This window comes from Pezoporus flaviventris, unplaced genomic scaffold (genome assembly GCF_033815535.1).
Source record: "Pezoporus flaviventris isolate CSIRO_AGI_PZ_B2104156 unplaced genomic scaffold, CSIRO_AGI_Pfla_v1 ptg000036l, whole genome shotgun sequence".
NCBI classification, from domain to species: Eukaryota; Metazoa; Chordata; class Aves; order Psittaciformes; family Psittacidae; genus Pezoporus; species Pezoporus flaviventris.
This window is the reverse complement of record NW_026892584.1, coordinates 40084669-40108281: the sequence shown is the minus strand read 5'-3', so window position 1 is coordinate 40108281 and position 23613 is coordinate 40084669. Positions and strand designations below refer to the sequence as shown.

General features: G+C 39.5%; 1 protein-coding gene across 2 annotated transcripts in view; it reads right to left on the bottom strand.

Annotated features, from left to right (window-relative positions):
* The window catches only part of TECPR2 (tectonin beta-propeller repeat containing 2), a 42020-nt gene that overhangs the window by 4828 nt on the left and 13579 nt on the right, over window positions 1–23613 (bottom strand). For both annotated transcript variants that reach the window (XR_009745188.1, XM_061464022.1), the window contains exons 11-16: window positions 20118–20298; window positions 18630–18771; window positions 16930–17170; window positions 16027–16116; window positions 15015–15248; window positions 9730–9878 (exon numbers count right to left, since the gene is read on the bottom strand). Coding sequence is in view for 1 of the 2 variants with exons in the window: in XM_061464022.1 (XP_061320006.1) it covers window positions 9730–9878; window positions 15015–15248; window positions 16027–16116; window positions 16930–17170; window positions 18630–18771; window positions 20118–20298 (1037 nt within the window). In the remaining variant the exon portion in view is untranslated. The remainder of the gene's footprint in view (window positions 1–9729; window positions 9879–15014; window positions 15249–16026; window positions 16117–16929; window positions 17171–18629; window positions 18772–20117; window positions 20299–23613) is intronic.

The window sequence follows — 23613 nt, the reverse complement described above, 5'->3', positions numbered from 1 at the left end:
GAAAAAAAGCTTTTCTCCACATCAGCCTAATAAAGGCACTGAAGAAGACAGGAAGATGCCCTGAAATACATTATCACCTCATGAAGAAGCCCCGCATTTCTGGCCTCACAGAACTTTCACTGTGATAAATAGAAGAACAAGCAGCTCTTCACATGTATAAACCTAGGAATACAGAAACATAGTCTGCATGTATCTGTAAGGACCCAACCCAGTCCCAGATGGGCCTTTTGTGTACCTAACAGTTACCTGGTGGTTTTTGCTTTTAAAATTCTGGTGCTGACATGCGTCTGACTCAGCTATAACCAAGTTCAACTTGGTTCACCAAATCAATCCTGTCTATTCATGTCACAGGCCTTTGAGACTATCTTCTCATGTTTCTGTTCTCATTAGGTACTTGCCCTTCTCTGGAATCTTGGGGCTGGCAGAGGGTTGATGAAGTGTTTACCTCTGGTCACAGTACATTCGTAATAGCTGCAGTCTGAAAACTTACAGCATGCTTTAAGTATTCTATAATCTATATAACAAGAAACAAAACAGCTGCTGTTAAAGATTAGAGTTCTGTCATAGCAGAACTCTGTGCAAAATCTATAAATCTGCTGATAATATTTCAGAGACTGATATCCATGAAAATTAATGAATTATTTCAGTGTAGCCTTTTCTCATCTGGTTTAACTTCCAACAGCATTCATGAGATTTATATACCTTGACTATGGTATGTGTTGTATTTGTAATCTACTGTAGATTGTGGAATTTTAAGGAATCTGTCACCAGTCTCTCAGCCTTCCTCCTCAGATGCTGACACACCAAACTGTTTATAGGTTTATCCACAGTACTCATCACTGTGACAGACTGAAGAAGCATTAATGGATTTATTGTTATCTAATAAATAATGGTGGAACACTGCTTTCATTTGACTTGTGGTGCCAAAAATTTCTAAAATCAAAGTATCTCAAGAGACTGACTGCTTTAGCCAAGAACAGAACACAGATCCTCATGCCCACTGGTCTTGTACCTCAGCTACAACTCTGTCTTTTGAAACTGTAGATTTTCCATTAGAGCCATGGGCTGCAACACATACCAACTATGTACTTTTCAACATTTCAAAACTACATACTAACAGCTGTGAATATCTTTATTATCTGCTACAAGTTAAACCAATTCAAAATAATATGCTAGTATCCACATGTCTGATGAGAAAACAATGCTGATCAAATTAAGTAAACTTGAAGGAGGCACTTCAGTGACAAATTATTAAATAACAAGAAGAAATAGTATATATTTAAGCTATAAAGTTGTCCATTAGCTTTATAATTCTGTTCAAGTCATTTCTGTTCTTTCTGCAAACCATGGAGAAATAAGCTTCAGTCTAAGAACTTCATTTAAACAATAGCAAATAAAACCCAAAGTAAAAGCTAAGGTGTTCACCCCTGCACCTCCCCTGCCCTACTACTCAAAAGTTTTGTCTTACCATAACTACTCCAAACCACAGCTGAACCCAAAACACAATGGTTCAACTTCTTTGTCAAGGAGGAAAGACAAACACATGCACACCAAGAGGCCATCGGAACATTTTCTACATCACTTTTCAGGAGCACAGAGTCCATATAATCAGCAGACCTCCACCATCTCCATTCTGCTGCAAATATCCAGGATAAGGAAGCCTAAACAGAACATTCCCAGTCTGCCAAAGCCCAGTCCTTCTTGTAATAGGTTGGTAGCTACATGCAGCACAAATATTCTCCTCACCTTCAAAAGACAAACTCAACAACTTCAGCTGGTCCAGGCCAGGCTGTAAGAAGGTCATATCAGACATACTTCTCACAATGTTGAGCATTCTCTGTGTATCAGACTAACTTGACTATTTTCATGGCTAACACACATCCAGACCTATTAACTAGAGTAACAAAGAATGCCACGTTGCTTAATAGAGGCCTAACTATTTGTATATTATTTTCTGAGCTCCATTTGAATGAAGGTTGTGAAGCAACAAGAGATATCAAGAAACCACGAGCAACATATCGACTAGAATGAGCAGTACTGGCTAGAATGTTTTACATTCAGACTTTGAGTAGAACAGCTTGGTAAATTAAGTGGCCCTTTTTTCTCTGCAGAGAAGTTGAAGGCAATACACAGGAGCAGGAAAGACGAATCTATGTTTAGTCTTCCTAGAAGCTACATGTTCTTCAGTAACGCTTTCACTGAGTAGTCAGAAAAAGGTTATTACTTACTGACTGAAAAACTGGAGCACTACTTTTCTCAGAAGCCTTAAAATGACATGACCCTTTCCCCCACTTTTGCCTTTAGTGAATAAATAGGCAAGGGCCTTAGTTGGGTATCTTTAGTATACAGGTAGCACAATCAGGAAACAAAAGGCAAAGCCGAGGAGACAATTCTTTGACCTCTCCTTTGTCAACTCTAAATTTTTCATTCCAAGGGTTTTTATTGCAGAAACATGGTAAAGACTACAACATACAGTATCAAATACTAGAAAAGGTCATACCAAACCCATGTGACCATGCAACATTATAAAGCTCAACAGAATCATAAAATACTTTCAAAATATTTAGTACAACTGTTCCTTAGAAGAAATGAAAAAGAAAAAATAAAAAGTAGTAATGCAATCACTTTAAAGGTCATACGAACTACAGGCCTGCTCAGGTGCGCCCAACTTAATTCTGGTCACACTGTCTTATACCTAAGATTATGAACTGTAGTTTAGGAGATAAGCTGTAATTACCACTGCATGTAATTTTAATAACATACTGAAAAAAATGAACTACTGCAACAAGAATAACTAAGCTTTTATAGAAATTAAGTAAACACTATGTGCAACAAATTCCCATGAAGCTGAACATAATTTAGCGCGAGGTAATAAAAAACTTGGTTACTCAGAGCTTTGCCTAGACAAGGCATTTGCTTTGTTTCCTAAAAACACAACTTTAATGAGCATCAGTAAAACACCCTCTCATGCAGTCTATGCCAGTAAAGTGCACCTCTCTAGTTTCTGAAACTGAAATACTCAAACCATGGGAAGAAAAGCATTTTTGTAAGTTAAAACACCCACGTTTTTAACTTCAGTCTCAGGGTACAATTACTACTGATCTAGTCATACTCATCCAGTGCTAAAGCTGTAGGCTAAGTACTGTCCCAGGTAAAGCATGGGCCCCAAATACAAGGCTATGCAATGTGTTAAACTACTGGATAAAAACAACAGCACTAGAGGGGTCAGATATCAGAAATGAAGTCACTGCCTCCCAGACAGATGAACTCTTTACTAGGTTACACACAGTCCAACCCCTTCTGCCTTGCTTAATTCTTAGCCTCATTAAATTTGGGTTCAGCAGACAGGGCCTTCCTACAAAACAACTATTTCACAGATCTACAGCATGGGCCATCCAAACATGAGAGACCCCACAAGCCAGCCCCCCAGCTCCCAGGGAAGGCAGCCGATTGCTTGGCTGGTCTGCAAATAGAGGCTGTTGGCAACTCATCTGCTTACCATAAAATGGGGAGACAGTAATACACTATGGGGAGAGACCTCCAAGTCCAGCAGCCTTCCCAGGGTGTCTCCTTACTTTGTGTGGATTTGTTAGCTCACTGAAGCTCTCTTTATCGACCATACACTCTGAGCTTAGCACGTATCTTTGCGGCCCCAGTTTACTTCACAAAAGCTAACCCCTAATTACAAACCTGTCAACAAGATCCAGCCCCTCCACAGCTTTAAAATCAAGCAAGCTGAAGATTAGTCACAAAAAAAAACAAACAATAAAAGCTGCTCTAACCAGAATTCAGAAAATGCAGAATTTAATGAAAATGAAACAAAACAAAAATTCCCCCAAACTCTTAGTTTATAATAGCATAAGTAATTATTTTTTACGAAAGTCTCAAAGTCACAGTTCAAGTATTCCTATTAATTACATACTTCAGGCTAGCACTTCCTACAAACACATGAACAGTTCCATGGAAATCAAAGCACATGCTTGCTAAATCAAGACACATACCCTTTATCCATGAATTTTTTTCACTATTACATTTTTATTTTCTAAATAGAATAATTCTGGAAAACTCGCAAAACTCAATTGTAGTTACTTTATTTACCCAACTAATGTTCAGTATATTTCTTAATTGGCTCCCAAAAATAATTAAATATGAAATTCTGTGCTAGCTAACCAAAATACAGGCACATTGGAAGAGTACAGATATGAGACTGCTTCTAGTACAGAAGAAATGAAAGTATGAAAACTGAAGGTTCTCCTTCCTACATTTTTTGTTTCCAGTGTAAGCTAGTCTCATCAAAAAGCAAACACACCATCTTGACATCATATTTAAAAGGAAATGGAATGATGATCTACTCAGTTTTCTGGGCGTATCATTTTGCATACTTTTTGTGATCTGAAGCTTCTGGTGCTGATAATTGGTATCTAACGGGACAGGCTGCACGCACGCTTTTCTGAACATGATGATAGCAATGCCTTAAAACAACTATCAGAAAGCTCAACTCTAAAACAGAAACAGACAGTACAATGTAGTGACAGCAGTTTTCTTAACTAGCAACAAAACAGAAATAATAAGCACTGAATGAGCAATGAAACTGCGGTGTGAGGCAACTTTAGTAAAAATGCTAGAATTGCATTTTTTCAATATCTAAAGCACCTTTTCTGTAACTTAGGATTTCTCAGAAACGCATGCCTGTGAGGAATAGTACCCATTTGAACTTAAACATGATGGTATTTTAAATCAGCTAAATAAAATACACTGCTGCAGGAACTTTGATCTCCTGTACTTATTTGTGCCCCACCTTGATACAGTTACCACTGCCAAACAGTTTTTATGTGCATCACCTTGGAACATGCAGTTCTCCAAGAAAACCCTCTCCCTGTTAATGTCTTCAGGAGGCCTCACATGACCAAAGATACGTGGAACAACAGACTAGCTAGCCTGGTCTGTAAATAACCAGAAGGTTTTATGAGCGTATTACCTCTTCAACCTAAGCAGAATTGGTCTGGTCTAGTAAAAGATACTTCCTCTGCATCTCATCTTAGCACTCTAAAGCAGAACTCATAGCAACTTAGATGTCTGTGTAACAGCTGGGTAATGCAAGCTAGTCTGTGCTAATGAAAAATCAGACTTGAAAAGAACAGTCATGTACATTAAGAAAGAGCAGTTTTTCATGCTCAAAAATAGCATGAATGATTCTGAAGTAAAAGTTATGAAGCATTTTCAACAGAGTACCATCATCCTCCAACACCCAGTTCTTAAAGAGCATTTCAAACAAACCCTTCCTACATTTCAGCTTTGATTTTGGCACCTACCGAAAGAGATGTAATGGCAAAATCTGATCTTGAGGAGGGCTCGTTGCTTCCTCCTGTAAGTACCACTTAACACAAAACTGGCCTTAACAGAAATCTCTCTGAAAAATGCAAAGGCAAGGCAGATGGCAGAGGAAGAAGGTCTCCAGATTTGCATTAAGTGTTCTCTAGAATTTTATTTAAAGAGAGGAAAGGAAAAAAAAGCTCATGACAACCATTTCTAACAAATCACCACTCATCCATAAGGCCCAACCAATCTCTCTACACCAGATGCAGATTAAGAAAACGGAAGGTACTGAAAACAAATGAAATGTAGTGTACATTGATTTTGCAGAATTACAGACACATTTCCTAAACTGTAATTGATATTTTTAACTACCGTTTGCCTCACAGTCTTAAGAATTTCTGAATGACAGTGAAAGCATGAACAGTCTTAATTATCTTTTTTGGGGGGGTGGGGGGTGGAAAGAAGGGGGAAGGGATAATGAGAAAATAGCTCCTCCTAGATCAGTAAGCATTTCTACCCTCTTCTCTTACCTGTAATAAAGTTACACAAAGAGACAATCACGAGGTTGTTTATGGAAAGAGTGGTAATCAAGAGTTTCCCTAACTTGAAATGCATATACTGCACAAGACCATTTTATGGCAAGCTAAGTGAAGCAGTACTGCTCAGACCTTAGGAACTAGAAAGCATCAACGAAAGCTTTGTACAGCAGCCAAACATAAGCTCCTTTTACTCCACCGCTTGGACAAGCTATGTGGCTATTCAAACAGACCTCTTGATTTACCAAAATTGCTTTTTCAATCCTTTTCTTTATGACATTTGGTTACAAAAGAGCAAAGAGTAACAATTAAGCAAATGGCAATTAATAAAATGTTTTCATCTATTTTTAGAGTAAGACTGATTGTTTCCATGCAATAAATGATTGGTCACTCATTACAAATACTTGCCCCGATCTTTGTTTCCTTTAATCCTCTTATATAAAGTTCTGCTTATCTGATAGATCTCTTAATGTAAACCTTAGAAGGTGGTTATTATGGCCAGTTTTTATGTTAAGCAGCTCTTGTAGAAAGTGAGCTTTCTCAAGATCACCTTTTGTCTCATCTTTGTCAGAAAATGACAAAAATCGAACCTGAAATGTCAAAGGAATTTTTTTCAAACAAGCATTTTTATTTGATCAACTTTTGCTCCATAATAATCCAAATTAGTCTTATTTACTATAGTAATTTTATATTTAATTTTTAATTATTATTCATTTAGGCCAAAAATATGAAGCATTAAATCTTCACAACTATATGTGCACACACATATATGAGCATACTTTATAGTATCTACGTAATATTTATATTTCCTGCTCATTCTTTTAATTAAATTTAATGTATATTGAAACATGCTACATCAGATAATAATTTTATCCTGTATATTAACAATAGAATGAAAACAACTTTCTATTTCCTGGACTAAAATTGTTTCATCAAAGAATTTTCATCAGCTTTGACAATGTCCATAAAGAAGCTTCCAAAAAACTGCTTAGCTACACAATTATTTTGACTTCTATGACTGCAGAACAGAATGGATAAAGCACAGAAAACATCTACACATAAACTGCTACTGCTCAAGATGCTGTAATGATGCTATCAACAACTTCTGAAGCGTTGGATAAAATTAAGAAGAGGGAGGGCAGAGAACATAAAATGTTTTGATTTGTTTTGTTTTTATGTCAAGAGATACTGCAGTAGGGACTTAAAGGGAAGAGCAGCAAATGCAAATGGCTTCAGTCTAGATAAAAAACCTCCCAAACCATAAAGCATCACAGAGAAAAGACTGCACTTACACTGCAGTTACAGATTTTAGCATGAGTAAAACCTCATCAGAACTATTGCCTCTGAATATCTTTGTGAAGTTCTGCAAAGATGGATGCTCTGCAATTGCAGCACTTCTTTAACAAGAAGTGACACCATAAAAGCAGAGTCTGTAGCTGCTCACAAGATGCTCATGAGTCATAAGATCTGGGATATGGCAAGTCACATTGGCTTTGACATTTACTAGGGAATGAAATATCCATAGTTGGTTTTAAATTGCATTATTTGAGAATGCTCCTGTACTTAAAGCAAGTGAAAGGCAATGATTTTGATCAATGATTTTGTTCTTCAAACAGAAAATGACTGAATCGTTCACAAATACTTCTTAGAGTATTTCTGTTGCTCTGAAGATAGAGTGGTACAGCATGAACTGTGTCAAAGTCAGTTAAAGGACAGATAGCAGTAAGGTGCTTCTAATAAGCAAATATTGTTCATGGAATAGTCCACTTCTCAGCCATTGTGGTGTTATTTGTTATATAAACACTAAGCCAGCATTTGGAAATAATTTTAAAGCTCACATATTTTCTTATTTTGCATGAAGCCTTTGTAAAAGCATGAATGGCTGCTCCTTCAGTACTTTAATGTACTGTTTTAACATGTTAGAATTGTCTCAAAATGAACACGTAACCCACAAGCTTTCATCTTTCCAAACAATGTTTGAATTTTTGCCCTTTCATACTGACTCATTACATTTGCATGTCAGGTCTTGGCAAGATAACATGAAAGAGAATGACACTGTTCTGGGTATCAGAAGGTTATCATTTTGGAAGGCAACATCATCCAGCTTCCTGGATAAACTGATAGGAAATAATTTGATTTTCAACCCTGTCCACTTAAAGACATTCTACAAAAGGAAGTTACTGCTAAATAATGAGCCACAACAAATCCCCATTTCTTGTGAACACCTTAGTATTGAGTAATTTCATCTACTTCAGTGGAGTAGTAGAGAATGCATTTAATACGGAGAAAACAGTATCAGTGCAGAGAGACAGCTTTTCAGGCTACTTTCCTGGAGAGGAAAATCTTTGGTAAGAAGATACTATACAAGTTCAATCCTGTGTCTCTTGGCAAACCCTATTTTAAGTGGAAAACATACTGGAATGTGTTTTGCCCCCTTTCTAAGAATACTACCCTTATGGAAGCCATCATCCCCAATATCCCAGTCTCCTCTTCCTGCTGCCCTACCCCTGTTAGCAGGGAAAATTTGTCTCTTACAGATTAAAGAGTCATACTTGCAACACACAAAGAACGAGCAGTGCTACCTAGCCTTTGTTGCAAGTGATATTGGTACTTATTTACTAGTCTGTTCTGCTCTTCTGCAAAACAAGTTGCCATTTCTCCAGGTCTGACTGACTACATTCCCAGTACAGAAAAACAAGTCTAACCAGTGCTGTGCTAACTGATGGGATGCAAATCTGCAGCTTCATTTCCGTGCCTTTCTTTGCTGTTACACCCTGAGATTCACAGGAGCTAATAATTGGCCAATGAGAGATAAGCAGAACTAAAAGCAAATGATGTAAAAACCAAATAAACTATTGCAACTCCACTGCCACAGATTTACTTTTATTTCTTAATATGCCCTTTCAAAAGTACCACATATTTCAAAATGTTCAAAAGAAGTTCTGCAACATTACAAAACGTAAATCAAGTATGCAAACACACACAATGCTACTATGCTAGGTCAGCAGACAGTTCAACTGACTTTGTGCCAAGGAGCAAAGAATGAAATCAGTAGTCAGAGGTCAGCTCTATTACAGCAGTCCCAACCAACACCACAGATATCACTACCATTTCATAGTTTAACTTGCAAAGTATTAGAGCAGCAACAAAAGCAAATGCTGAGGTTTAAAGAAAGATTAAAAAGGGAACCAGATGCTGGAGAAACATATTTTGTCCACTCTCTGTATTCAGAAAAGATGTTCCCAGGGTAATTTAAGAGGTTTCTTTCCACTGTGATCCTCCCAGCTGGCAAGCAGAAAGGCTACAAAGTTTGCCCATTCAGGGAACTAGAGTGAAGAGCTGTAATTGTTCTACACACTCACTAACTACTGGATGAAAAGGAAAGTCCCTAAAGCCAGGCACAGCACCTTGGCAAACACCCCAGACTCACATGGGTGAGGACAAAGGAGGAGGTAGGCAGGCACTTCAGTGCCACGTCACTTGAGCTGAGCCTTCCCACACCTTCTGCTTTGTGCTGTTGGCCAGGCCAGACTTTTGGCTAGCATACAGCAGATACGCAATATGCAGTTTAAGGCTGTATTGTACTACGTGCCTATAAAGCTGAGTGTTACAAGAAGAGTAAAGTTTCATTAAGAATAGAAAGGAAAACAAAACCTTCCACTTTTGAGTTAAAAAAAAAGCTATTTGCAATTTGGGATGACATGGTGCTAAGGCTGTATATTCAGAGTACATTATAATCCTGAATTATTCAAACGTGGGACAAAGTTTTAAGCTACAGATTTAAAATCTGATGCTATTGTTTTTTTGAGTGTTAAAAAATTTTCAAACGCACAATGCTACACCACTATGCTATGAAGAACTGTAATCAACATTTTACCTGTATAGGTGGCTCAATCATTATCCATGCAGGAAGCATCAAACTTGGGTTAAAAGGTTGTGTTCCTACACGGAAATAAACACCACCACTGGTGTCACAGGCCCAAACATGCTGATTTCCACACGTCAAGCTGATCAGCTTTACAGTACCTAATAACAAAGAGACTATTAGCAACCTGGCATTTTCCTTTCAAATTCAGCTAATAATGAGAACTTTTATTTAGACTTGATTAAATCAAACTAGCTTTAAACACAATCATGTAAAGGTGATTAAAATTTAATGCAACTTAAAAGAGATACCCCCCCCCCCGGATACAATGAATAGAATCAGCAGGTAGTCTATGTGGGGTACTTCTCTTATAAATCTAAAAATAAATGGTTTAGTCATAGGATACTGCAAGTTCTAAAACACACTAAAAATATGCTATTAAAATAACCAAATTCAAGCAGGGAAACATTCTACGACAAATGTTATCACTGCTTAGAAAACTTTCACATGACCTGATATGAATTTTTGTCTGTAGCTGGCCATGTTTGTAGACTTCTGAAGGTGTTGATCTACTAACATATTCAGCAAAGAACATTCCTAATGCTACCAGCACTTTAAAAATATCAGAGCATATGGATTATGCATTTCAGTGTTAACACACCAGTGTCACATCTGTAAATAAAGGAGCCAATTCTCAACTGGATTTATGTTCAACAGCATACTTACTTATTACAGCTATCTCAAAAAGCAGTGCATTAACCGCACGTAAGTCAGCACAATGAAAACAACACTGCCAAATAAGTATGTTCTGGAATTTTGGGGTGGGTTGCATTTTTGGTTGGTTGGTTGGTTTGTCCATACCAAATCATATCCAAAAGTTTGCAAAGATAGTAGAGAAGCATAACTGAAGTTTTGGACTAAGAAGAACTAGCTAGCCGGCTAGCTGTCAACTGGAACCCCTACTCTTCCACATTCATTTAAAAATAGCCATGTGACTATATACATCACATTTGATTTTGTTTTTCCTCCCAGTGTTAGGACAACACCATGCTAAGTAATGGAAAACACATTCTACAGAAAGAGGGACCCAATCAGTACAGATGTACTACAGAAGGAATGCTCTGGTCAAACTCCAAACTTAAGATTCTATAAATAGGCTTTGCTGGCTGATTGAACATGCCAGTGCTGCTTGGGATATCCCATCCTTGGTAACAGTTCTCTCTTCAGTGATGTGAAATCTGGCAACAACTCCTTGTAAAGTGCACCAGATATAGCATTCCTGAAAGAAGGGAGCACAATTTTAACCCACAGAGTGCAAGTTTAAAGCATTTATTTCTGCAGAAGGCAGTATTCTCTGTCATTAAGGCTTGCTGGGAGAAAGAACAGGGAACAACAGGACTACACAGCTTTATCATTAGGTTTTCTGTAATAGTAAACAGATCTTGTCATCAATTTGAATTTGTCTCACCAAAAAATGTTCTTTCATTGTACAGCTTCACATTAAAAACAAATGACAAAATTATATATAAAAACTTTCTACTGCTTGGAATAAAAACATCTAGAACAACTTTCTTTTGCAGGCAGGGGCCTGACATTCAGCTACAAAGTCAAAATCCTATCTAAAACCTCATTATTCCTTCTAACATAAAGTATGACTGGAAGCAATGGCTTTGTCACATGTCTCTGCTGTTAAACATTCTGATTCAAACCAGCATCAGAGACTCAAATGGAATCACATATCACCTACTTGGCATAGCTGATATTATTTACACCTACAGTACAATTTGACATTCAAAAATGCAGCCCTTATGTAAATGTTTTGGGGTTTCTCCCTCCTCCTACCGTTTTTAGCTTAGGAGAAGGTCATACTAACCACATTCACCTACTGTTTAGAGAAAGTAGCATGATTCAGAGGCATTGTTTATTGTTGAAACCTAAAGGTCATTCTATTGTGTTTAGAAACCTTGATAGTGATAGTGGAACTATAATAAAAATAATTTACTCCATACTACTCCCAGTACATAAAGGCAAGAGGAAGATACTACCGACATAACATTCATATTTCAACATTAATGCTGGTAACGACATCACTTCCATACAGAATTCTCAATGGCATTTTACAGCAACTTGCGTCTCCCCCTACCTAATGTTTCTGGAGTAAACTTAAATATACACTTGAAGAATAACGATAGTTCTCCAATTTCTTCAGCCCCAATTAGTGCAAATAAAAGCTCTTATAACCCTGGATATGCAGTGATCTACCATCTGCATTTAATCAGAGGAAAACTGGCTAAAACATTTTCACACTTAAATGTTAACACAGAGTGACAGGTAAAAACTGGGTGTTTGAAGAATTTCTTCACCCCAAATTTTTGCAATACCACCACCATGTGCCACAAAGCTAACAGGAACAGCTGAACATAAAGGTTGAACTTTCTGAACTGCTCAAGTTCACACGACAGATATTACAGCTAGTGCCAATTACACTGATTCCCTTTATGATGCTTTGAGATTTTCAGACAATAGCAAGAAATTATTTACTATTTCAGTTGAAAAGTTATTATCTAAATTGCTGGAAAGTAATGGCACCATGAGAAAAGTTTCAAACTGCACTATGCAACATGAGAAGGAGAGTGTGGACAAACCTATCCTGTAGGTCAGTGAAGGTAAAAGGTGTCAAGCAGTGCCTAAACTATGGTACATTTAGCGATTTGGAACCAATTCATCAGGTCTGGAAAACATGGTGTGTAACTGGCAAACAAATTATTTCCATGATGTATTCATTACTAACTGCTCACTAAGACTGTACATAGGGCTTAAAGTCTGCCAGCTGTGTCTGCCTTTCCCTAACCCTGATGTTAAAATTGCTTGTCTGTTTTCAGACCAGACACAAACATTGTCATTCAAAAAATGGAAAAGCTGCAAAACAGTTGAATTATTTTAAAAATGGTACAAGAATGCTGCATAGTCTATATTTCTTTTATCTTCATTTGAAACAGGAATGAAGGTTAACATGAAAAATGTTTTAACAGTCTTACTATCAAAGAAATAAATCTACTTGGAATATTGATGAAGCTGTCAGTCTGATTACTCCACAGCCAAACTGGGAGGAGATTTTTATGATCAAAACATGGTCAACAGCATTAGCCTTACACGTAGGTGAGGACCTAGTTCGAGACCATCTTAAGAACCTGAATGTCCACAAGTCCATGGAACCTGATGAAACTCATCTGCGCCTCCTGAAGGAGCTGGCAAATAAAGTTGCTAAGCCACTGGCCATCATATTTGAGAAATCATGGCAGCCAGGTGAAGTTCCTAATGACTGGAAAAAGGGAAATATAGCCCCCATTTTCAAGAAGGGGAAAACTGATTACACAGGCAATTACAGACCAGAGTCTCCACTCTGTCCCTGGCAAAATCTCGGAGCAGATTCTCCTGGAAGGCATGCTAAGGCACATGAAAAACAACAAGGTGCTTGGTGACAGCCAGCATGGCTTCACTAAGGGGAAATCCTGCCTGACCAACTTGGTGGCCTTCTGTGATGGGGCTACGGAAGTGATGGACAGGGGTAGAGCAGTTGGTGTCATCTACCTGGACTTGTGCAAAGAGTTCGACACTGTCCCACACGACATCCTGGTCTCTAAATTGGAGAGGCATCAATTTGATAGGTGGACCACTCAGTGGATAAAGAACTGGCTGGACAGCCGCACGCAAAGAGTTGTGGTCAATGGATCAATGTCCAGCTGGAGACCAGTAACGAGTGGTGTCCCTCAGGGATCGGTGTTGGAACCAGTCTTGTTCAACATCTTTGCTGGTGACAGGGACAGTGGGATTGAGTGCGCCCTCAGCAAGTTTGCCGATGACACCAAGCTGTGTGGTTTGGTTGCTAACGCTGGAGGGAAGAAATGCCATCCAGAGGGACCTGGAGACACTTGTGAGGTGGGCTGATGCCAACCTTATGAAGTTTAGCCATGACGAGTGCAAGGTCCTACATCTGGGTTGGAGCAATCCCAGGCACAGCTACAGGTTGGGCAGAGAAGAGATTCAGAGCAGCCCTGCAGAGAAGGACTTGGGGGTGTTGGTTGATGAGAAACTGAACATGAGCCACAGTGTGCACTTGCAGCCCAGAAAGCCAACTGTATCCTGGCCTGCACCAAAAGGAGTGTGACCAGCAGGCCGAGGGAGGTGATCCTGCCCCTCTACTCTGCTCTCATGAGATCTCACTTGGAGTGTTGTGTACAGTTCTTGTGTCCTCAACATAAAAAGGACATGGAACTGTTGGAACAAGTCCAGAGGAGGGCCACAAGGATGATCAGGGGATGGGAGCACCTCCCATATGGTCTTTTCCAACCCTAACTATTCTATGATTCTAACCAAATGAAAAGGGCAGTTAACCAGCAGCACACTCATTATGCTGAATCAACAGATAGGTATAAACCTGAACACATGTGTTACCCGCTGCATCACTCACGGGTAATGCAACACTTTGAGCATAATTTTTCCTTGACAGGATCTTACTGAAACTTTGATCACTCTTAAGAATGCATTTAACCACAAAATTCAGGGCCTTGCATATGCAACTGCCCAGGACCACACAATTATGGTTACTCTGTAGCACAAGAACTAGAATCAGAATAGTTCAGGTTGGAAAGGACTAGGCTAATTTAAATCTACAGGTACACCTGCACAGCACTCTGTCAGGCCAAGGTACCTCAGACTGACAAACTGTAAGAAGACACATACATATATAAAGTATCCTGTAAACAGTAAACATGTTGTCTCCAGCAAAAGGCTAAATGAAACACTGAAAGCCATAGCTGTTTCTGATGCTTTACAGCCCCCTGGTGTGAGGCCCATTACTCTAAGGCTGCCCATTACTGCCCTGGATGCATTGACCACCGAATGCTCCAATCCTCTCTACATTGTATACAACAACTACAGTTGTATACAATACTAGCAGTGCAACAAAGACCTTGTTCAACTTCTCATGGATACCGCAGATCCATCTCAAAATTGCCATGCCAAAGAAAGTCTCCATCTCCCGCACGCAAGAGCTAAAAAGGTACCAGGACCGGCATCTGTGAAGGGACTATACCAAAACTCGGTTCCAAACTATAATCTGGACTGGAAAATTGCCAACTTTGATAATATGCACTTACAGGAATCTGTAAAACAGCTTATACCGCATTTAGTCCAGTAAAGGTAATATTCTGTATCAGCAACCAAAAGATACTCTGAAGGAAAATATTGGCTGTCAACTAAGAAAGTTGAAAGTCTACTCAATAAAAATGTCATACCTAGTTGAGAGAGATCCAGTTTTGTCCAGTGCATCCCTGTTGGACAGCTGGATGAAAGTGTTCTGATAAATACCTGCCCAAGACTATCCAAACCCCAAATGGCATCCTGGCAGGCAGAGTAGTGCACCATTTCAGCCTCTGGCGGTAGCTGCACCGTAGAAGGATGAAACTGAGGATTCTGATCATTGACACAAAACAGATCCTTGTTGCTTTGGCACAGCCACAGAAAGCTCCCTATGGAAAGGACATTCTTGTTATTAAAATAATTCCTAATGCACCCTAAGACAGCTTACACATCTACTACTTACGGCTCTGTTCACAGGCTAAGATTCTGCAGCACAAATACACATTCTAAGCCCTTATTTTGGTACTTAAATACTCCTTTTCTCAAATCAAATAAGTAGTAAGTGATCTCATTTGAAGAAACACCTCATTCAAAGAACTTAACAGAAAGAAGACACACAACAGTGCACCATCTCTTCCCTTTATCCCTTGATAACTGCCTTTGAAAACCAGCATTCTTTTTCAGCTCTAAATCACATATTTTTGCCAATAAAGCCAGTGTACTTAGATAATGCAGCTGCTAACTATTGTAACTAGTAGTTGAATTACCTAGTGTGGTCACATTTTTGCAGGAAAATGTGCCATTTTTCCGCAATAAGTGCACTGACAGGAGAAGTACTTGGTTAGCATAGGCATTCCAGCAAAACATGCTCCAGCAATTTAGGAAGTTACTGCTCCTAAAGGACAACCCATTTCTCTGCTGAATGCCACTCCACACCAAAGATGTCCAAGTGAACAATATGCGTTTGTTTTTTTTTTTTTTTTACCGCTAGTAGCTTTTACCGCTAGTAGTTTTACAGATTTATTTCCACCTTACTTCAAATATATTAAATCCCTGCAGAAGGAAAAGGCATCCAAACTCTGAAGTAATTCAAGATACTTATCATCAACTTACTCTATTTAAACATCAAGTGCAGGTATTACATATATGGACTGCTTACTCACTAACCTTCTTTAGATGAAGCTGTAGAAGCCAACACAAAAATCCATTTTGTGGCAGAAGCAGTGCCACGAGGCACAATATTATTCCAGTAAGTGCCTTGAAAGAAATAACAGAATGGTATTAATATGTAACTCAACTTTCTATTAAAATTAGTTACTATTTCAATAGTTACCATTGAAAAGAAATTCCATTGCAGTCAATTATTAAATATCATCTAGACAAGATTTTCTATGCAAATCTTTTAAGACACTGTTGGAGGGGAGAAGGAAAGCTCCTCTTGACCTTTTTTCCTCCTTGTGTATATGTATACATACACATATATATACATTTAAACACAAAAACACAGAAAACTGGGAATGCAGAAAGAAGGATAAGGAAGAAGTTTGATGGTCTTCCCAATTTAGTGACAAGGTTAAACAGGCAACGTTCTAGGTCTGTTCTTGGTTTTTACTTGATAAAAGAAATGTACTAAATCAAGATTCTATTCTGAGAAATATACCACGAAAAATAAACAGTTCCTCTATTATCACTGTAAAACTGTAACACTACTGTTTTACATAGTCACATTGGTCATGAACCAGATGCCATTGTGCTAGATATAACAGGTACAATAGCTTAAAATTGCCTTCTCAGCTCAGAAAAGAGGCAAGGGTAGGTACTAAAAGTAGTAACTTGTGCATGGTTCACTTGTGAAGAATGATTTTTCCACTAAAAATATTTCCTTTTAATGGAAAATATTTAAGACTATATGCTAAAGAATCATTTAAGTTAATTTTTAAACATGGAATTGTTTGTTATAGCTGCCATGACCCGCCTTCGATAATTTTTGTGGTGACAGAACTGTAGTTGGTTATTCTCCCCGATCTGTTTTTCTCAACTTAAAAATACTAGACGTAAAAGTACACCAACCTATTAAGTTTCCCTTTGCCACATGGAATTCATTTTTGCCAGAAGAGATCCAGACTCCACTGCCATTAACCCCAAGGAGGCTGGGTTGACACTGAAGCTGCTGTGACCAAAATGCCATTCGAAGTTTATCAGCCACCTTCTCTACAGGTGCCTGAGCTGCTGTTGCCATTGTTTGAGTTGCCTGGATTATGGTCTGGAACAGGCTGTACTGGTCAAACACCACATAATCGGTGATGCTTACCTGGAGGAAAAGAAAAAGAAACAAAAAATAAAATGTGGTTTTGATGATTAATTAAGCTTTTGGATGAACTGCAGAATCTTTCATCAGAAGCTTTTTCTTCTGTGTGTGTCTTCATAATAAACCAGAACCACTATTAAACATCATCTTGCAACTCCCTCCTATACCCAACAATCCACTTTAAATTCTGCATTTCAAGAAAGCCCTTTGTTTCAGGATGACATCTTACACTCTCTTCCTAAAAACATACTGAAATCTTCAAACTAAGGTGAATTTTCAGTTTCCCAAAGGAAGAGAGAAATGTGCTTAGTGCAGTAATTTAAAGATCAGAAAAACTTGTATGTAATACTCCTTTACAACAACCTCATGAGCATTTTAAGTCATAAGGCAGAAGCAGGTCTAAATAAGCAACTGCCAAAGTTCTGTCATGGACAACTAGACTGGCAACACTCTGTGATACTCCTTGAAAGGAAAGAAGTGCTGAAGAGCACAAAAAGGAGAGCAGTTTGCCAATGACCTCAAAGCCAAGCTATTCATGATGCCCAAATGTAAGAAGAGTTATATATGCACATCAACTGAAATTCTTCTAACTTAGATGTGCAACTTTTTCTACGCCCTTCTTCTTCACCCTTATCTCTTGGGAAAATAAAAAAGGTGGGGAATAGAGTCAGGAATTCTAAATCAACACCAGGAAGTACTTGCTTTAACTGAACTGGTTTTACTCACACAATCTGCAACTGAAGCAAGCAGCCCCAAATGGTTCAAAGAAACCTCACCTGAATGGAAAGATGTGGTTTTTTGCAAGGTTACTTACTACATATTTCATCTAGTTAAACAAAAGGCTGATACTAGATTGGATATAAGGACGAAGTTCTTTACTGTAAGGGTGATGAGGCATTGGAATGGGTTGCCCAGGGAAGTTGTGAATGCTCCATCCCTTGCGATGTTCAAGGCCAGGTTGGACAGAGCCTTGGGTGACATGATTTAGTGTAAGGTGTCCCTGCCCATGGCAGGGGGGCTGGAACTAGATGATCTTAAGGTCCTTTCCAACCCTAACTATTCTATGATTCTACTAAAGACAAAAGACTGCATTCAGCAGCCAGACTTGAATGCTCTGCCTAAACAGAATGCTCTGCCTAAACAGCACATCCTATTGCCATTGTTAAGATACCAAGCTACATGCACCATTGATATGACCTGATAGAGCATTTCTTGTGTTCTTGAAGATGGCTGTGATGCTGTTTGGGATGACCATGAAATTTTTTTCCCCACACTTTTTTACAGCAAAGGTGAAAAACGATTTCAGCCATGGCCACACTGCAAGTTTAATATCTTGAATAAAGAGTGCTATAATAGACCAAACAATTAATTGAATTTTATCTTAGACTCTCATGGGAAAACAATGCAAATAATAAACCCAAGGTGAAAGACTAAACTGAGAACAAAACAAAAAAATGCCTACTTGCCACCAATGGTTATCATCTCCTTGTGGTTTCTTTGAAACTATACCAGTTCTGAACCACAGATTTCCATGGATATCCAAAGCCCATAATGTCTGCTGATCTCCAAGCGTTATGCACACTGGTTCCAAAGCTTGCATTTCACTGGAAATGCAAACAGGCAAAAAATTAAAAACCTTACTTCAAATTTATGCTTACAGTATTTTGAGGAAGCTGCTACAACGCTAACAGCAGTTCAAAATGATTGAACTCAGTGTGCCCAAGCTCAAAACCACATTTGTGTTCAAATTTTCACAGTTATTCAGTAATTCAAATTTTATGAGTTTGCAGAAGTAAAAACAATTCAACAAGAGTCCTTCAAAAAATGACTTCAGATTTGAAACTTGGATACATAACAATGTAACTAAACAAAAACTGTGTTTAGTAAATAAGAAATAAAAAGTTGTGTTCTTGAAGTTTTTGATAAAGTAATTTCATAACTGTATCTCCTCCAACTTTCTTGACCTATTCTGAGAACAATATCAGCAGTTCAGGGACCATAAATAGAAAACTCAATTATATGGCAGAGATAAATGTCGAATTTAGGAATGTAAGTTTCCTGGATAAGTAAACAGTTTTGAAGCTTGGAAAGTCAACAGGATCAAGAGAATTAGAAGGTTGCCAACAATGCTATTTCTTTCAGAGAACCTTTCTCAACAATTTAAGAACAATGACAGATTGCTTTGGGCAATTTTAATACAAAGCCCAAGAACATTAACTGTACCTAAGGTGTAGGTTAAGCAGATATTTTCTTTAAATAAACTAACTGAAGTACATGTAAATTCCAGATTTGAACAAGGCCTTTTTCAAGGGCTAAATATCAGGCTGGGAGGTTCTACAAGTTAAAGCTTCCCAACAGGATATTAGTAGAAGATAAAATCATATGACAACAAGAACTGGAATTTCTTCTTGTATTTGTTTCAGGCTGATGCTATAAGAGAGACTGTATTCTAGGTTCTCTCAGCAGTAAAGACTCAGTGCTTTTAACTTTACCATCAACTAACTACTGCGTTAGTACAGTACAAAGCTAAATACCGATTGCCCAGAACGTTTATATAAATCTGTGACTAGGAAGTGCCTATCCCTAGCTGTGTGGATGACCAAGGAAATGGTGAGATTTAATCTCAGAAAAAATTCACTTGCATATCTGAAGAGCTCATTAAAGCCATTATGGCACAGATTAAAGAAGCAGTATTTGATAAAAAAAGTCATACTGATAGACATTCCCATCCCTGGAAGTGTTCAAGGCCAGGTTGGATGGGGGCCCTGCCCATGGAATGGAGGTAGGAACTAGACCATCTTTCATTATATAGCAGCCAGTCATCAACATACACATGGTATGTGTACATATGAGTTCAGGTTTCACTTTTTCAAACATCAAGGAGTTCCAGGATTGAAAATAATTTTTGTGTCATCCTGCTTATGATGCTGTTCCACCACAGTGTCATTACCTGACAATATCACTCTTCCATTGTTCTCCTTCAGGACAAAAGCTGCGTACTCCCTCCCGGTACAGCAGGGCCCGCTGCTCACTCAGTGCCCACACAACATTATTTCTGGATGTAACCTGCGACAGTGGACAAGGGCAGTCAACCTTTACTGCTCGGGCACAAGGACGATCCACACTCAGGCCTAGAAATTAAAAAATAAGGACTGCTTTACAAACTTCGGCTTTTTTGCAACTAAAAGAGAGAAAGCTACCCAACCAAAGAAAATAAGGAGAAGGAATATCCCTGACATGCTAAATTTTTTCATTTGATCACTCTCTTCATGATTGACTGTTCTTTATATAAACTATTAATCACTTCCTCTAATATAGCTGAATTTATATTTTAAGAACTATAACACTGTCCTTCAACATCCTGCAGAGAACACAAGTCTTGTAATTTCTGTTCCTTTTCTCCCCCTAGTGTTAGTATCAAGAATCTCCATTTATAAAGCCTGTATTAACCTTGACAGAAACACCAAAGGAAAAGGCAGTAACGGAAGAACTTTCACCCAGAACATGCTAGAGATAGAAGCAACCTGATCTGAATAGTGGCAGCAGAGCAATTACAAAAGAGCATGCAATGATAGTGTGTAGTACTGAAAGGAGACAGGTTCTGGCAGATTCACAGGTAGGTTGCACGCATTTATACATATAATCTAGAGTGACAGATCTTCACAATTATACTGCAGCTTGATTTACACAGCTGTATGTGAAACACCTCAAGACACATATAGCCTTTGCTTAATCTTCTCCTGCTGCCAAAGCAAGTATGAACAGACTCATCTGTCTGACACTCCAAAATAACAAGAAGAACGCTCATTTCCTAACCTCTGAGCACACACTTCTGTTATGGAAGTTAGACAGGACAGTGGAGGGAACAAAAAGATCCTAGAGAAACAACCAGCACTGGTTGCAACACATTAACAACAAAGATAAACTGAGAATTTTTTGGCATTGAAGACAATTTTAGTACCCTTCAAAGACCAGAGTGTAACCAGATGTAATCACACCAATCTCTCACAGGCAAAAAATTTATGACTCAAATCTCCACAGAGCCTTGTGTGACTGCCATCAAAAGTTCACTCCTTATCACCACTATCCATGCTTGTTGCCACTATGCATATGACCTTGGGCAGGTCCCTTGATTTCTCTGTAACTATTACACTCAATTAAAATAAGACTATCTTTGAAAAGATGCTGTCCATTTAAACAGGTCTTATTCAAGAAGAATGTCTTGAAGAAGAATGCCTGCTACAGCAATTAAATCCACAAGAGACATTAGGAAAGTACTAGAATTAAATGGAAAATAAGTAAGAATTTTGATAGCCACTCTGAAATGTCCTGCTTTAGTGTGTCTTAATGTTTCCCTCTTGGCCAGTCCTCCTCTTACTTCTCCAGTACTTCCTTTATCATGTTATTTGTGAGAATTAAGGGGCAGGCTGGCAGGGGAGATACTGTTGTGGGTGTCTGTTACAGACCACCAGATCAGGGTGAGGAAGTTGATGAGGCCTTCTACAGGCAGCTGAGAGCGGCCTCACAGCCACAGGCCGTGGTGGTCGTGGGGGATTTTAACTTCCCTGATGTTTGCTGGAAGGACCACTCAGCAACCCAGCCACAGTCCAGGAGGTTCCTCCAGTGTATGGATGATAACTTCCTCCTGCAAATGGTGGATGAGCCAACCAGGAGAGGAGCGCTGCTGGACCTCATCCTCACTAACAAGGAGGGTCTGGTCGAAGCAGTAAGGGTTGAGGGCTGCCTTGGTTGCAGCGACCACGAGATGGTGGAGTTCAGGATCTTGTGTGATAGGACTAGTAGAATAGCAAGTAGAATTGCAACCCTGGACTTTAGCAGGGCAAACTTTGGCCTTTTCAAGCAATTGCTAGGGGAAATCCCACGGGCAAGGCTGCTTGAAGGTAAAGGGGCCCAAGACAGTTGGTTGGCATTCAAGGATTGCTTTTTCCGAGCTCAAGATCAGAGCATCCCGACACGTAGGAAGTCAAGGAAGAGGGCCAGGAGAGCTGCGTGGCTAAATAGGGAATTGCTGGGTATGCTCAAGTGGAAGAGGAGAGTTTACAGGTCATGGAAGGAGGGGCTGGCCACTTGGGAGGAATATAAGGCTGCTGCTAGAGGATGTAGGAAGGCAGCTAGGATGACTAAGGCCTCCTTAGAATTAAACCTGGCAAGAAGGGTCAAGGACAGCAAAAAGAGCTTTTTCATATACATGGCAGATAAAACTAACACCAGAGGCAGTGTAGGCCCACTGATGAACAGGATGGGTGCCCTGGTGACAGAAGATACAGAGATGGCAGTTACTGAATGCCTTCTTTGTCTCTGTCTACTCTGCTGCAGGCAGTCCTGAAGAGCCCTGTACCCCTGAGACCTTAGATGAAGTCAGGTCAACGGAGTGGTTTGCCTTAGTCGATGAGGAATGGGTTAGAGACCAGTTGAGCAATCTGGACATCCATAAATCCATGGGTCCAGATGGGATGCACCCACGGGTGCTGAGGGAACTGGTGGAAGTCATTGCTAGACCGCTCTCCATCATCTTTGCCAAGTCTTGGGAAACGGGAGAGGTGCCTGAGGACTGGAGGAAAGCAAATGTCACTCCAGTCTTCAAAAAGGGCAAGAAGGAGGACCCGGGTAACTATAGACTGGTCAGCCTCACCTCCATCCCTGGGAAAGTGATGGAACACCTTATCCTTGGTGCCATCTTAAGGCATATCAAGGATAAGAGGGTTATGAGGGGCAGTCAACATGGCTTCACCAAGGGGAAATCATGCTTGACCAATCTCTTAAGCCTTTTATGAGGAAATAACACGGTGGATGGATGACGGCAGAGCAGTGGATGTGGTCTACCTTGATTTCAGCAACGCATTTGACACAGTCTCCCACAGCATCCTCACAGCTAAATTGAGGAAGTGTGGTCTGGATGATCAGGTAGTGAGGTGGACTGTGAACTGGCTGAAGGAGAGAAGCTAGAGAGTTGTAGTCTATGGGGCAGAGTCTAGTTGGAGGCCTGTATCTAGTGGAGTGACTCAAGGGTCAGGGGCCATATTATTTAATATATTCATCAACGATTTAGATGAGGGAATTGAGTGTACTATCAGCAAGTTTGCTGATGACACTAAGCTGGGAGGAGTGGCTGACACGCCAGAAAGCTGTGCTGCCATCCAGCGAGACCTGGACAGGCTGGAGAGTTGGGCAGGGAATAACTTGATGAACTATAACAAGGGAAAGTGTAGAGTCCTGCATCTGGGCAGGAACAACCCCAGGTTCCAGTATAGGTTGGGAAACGACCTTTTAGAGAGCACTGTAGGGGAGAGGGACCTGGGGGTCCTAGTGGACGACAGGATGACCATGAGCCAACACTGTGCCCTTGTGGCCAAGAAGGCCAATGGCATCCTGGGGTGTATTAGAAGGGGGGTGGTTAGTAGGTCGAGAGAGGTCCTCCTTCCCCT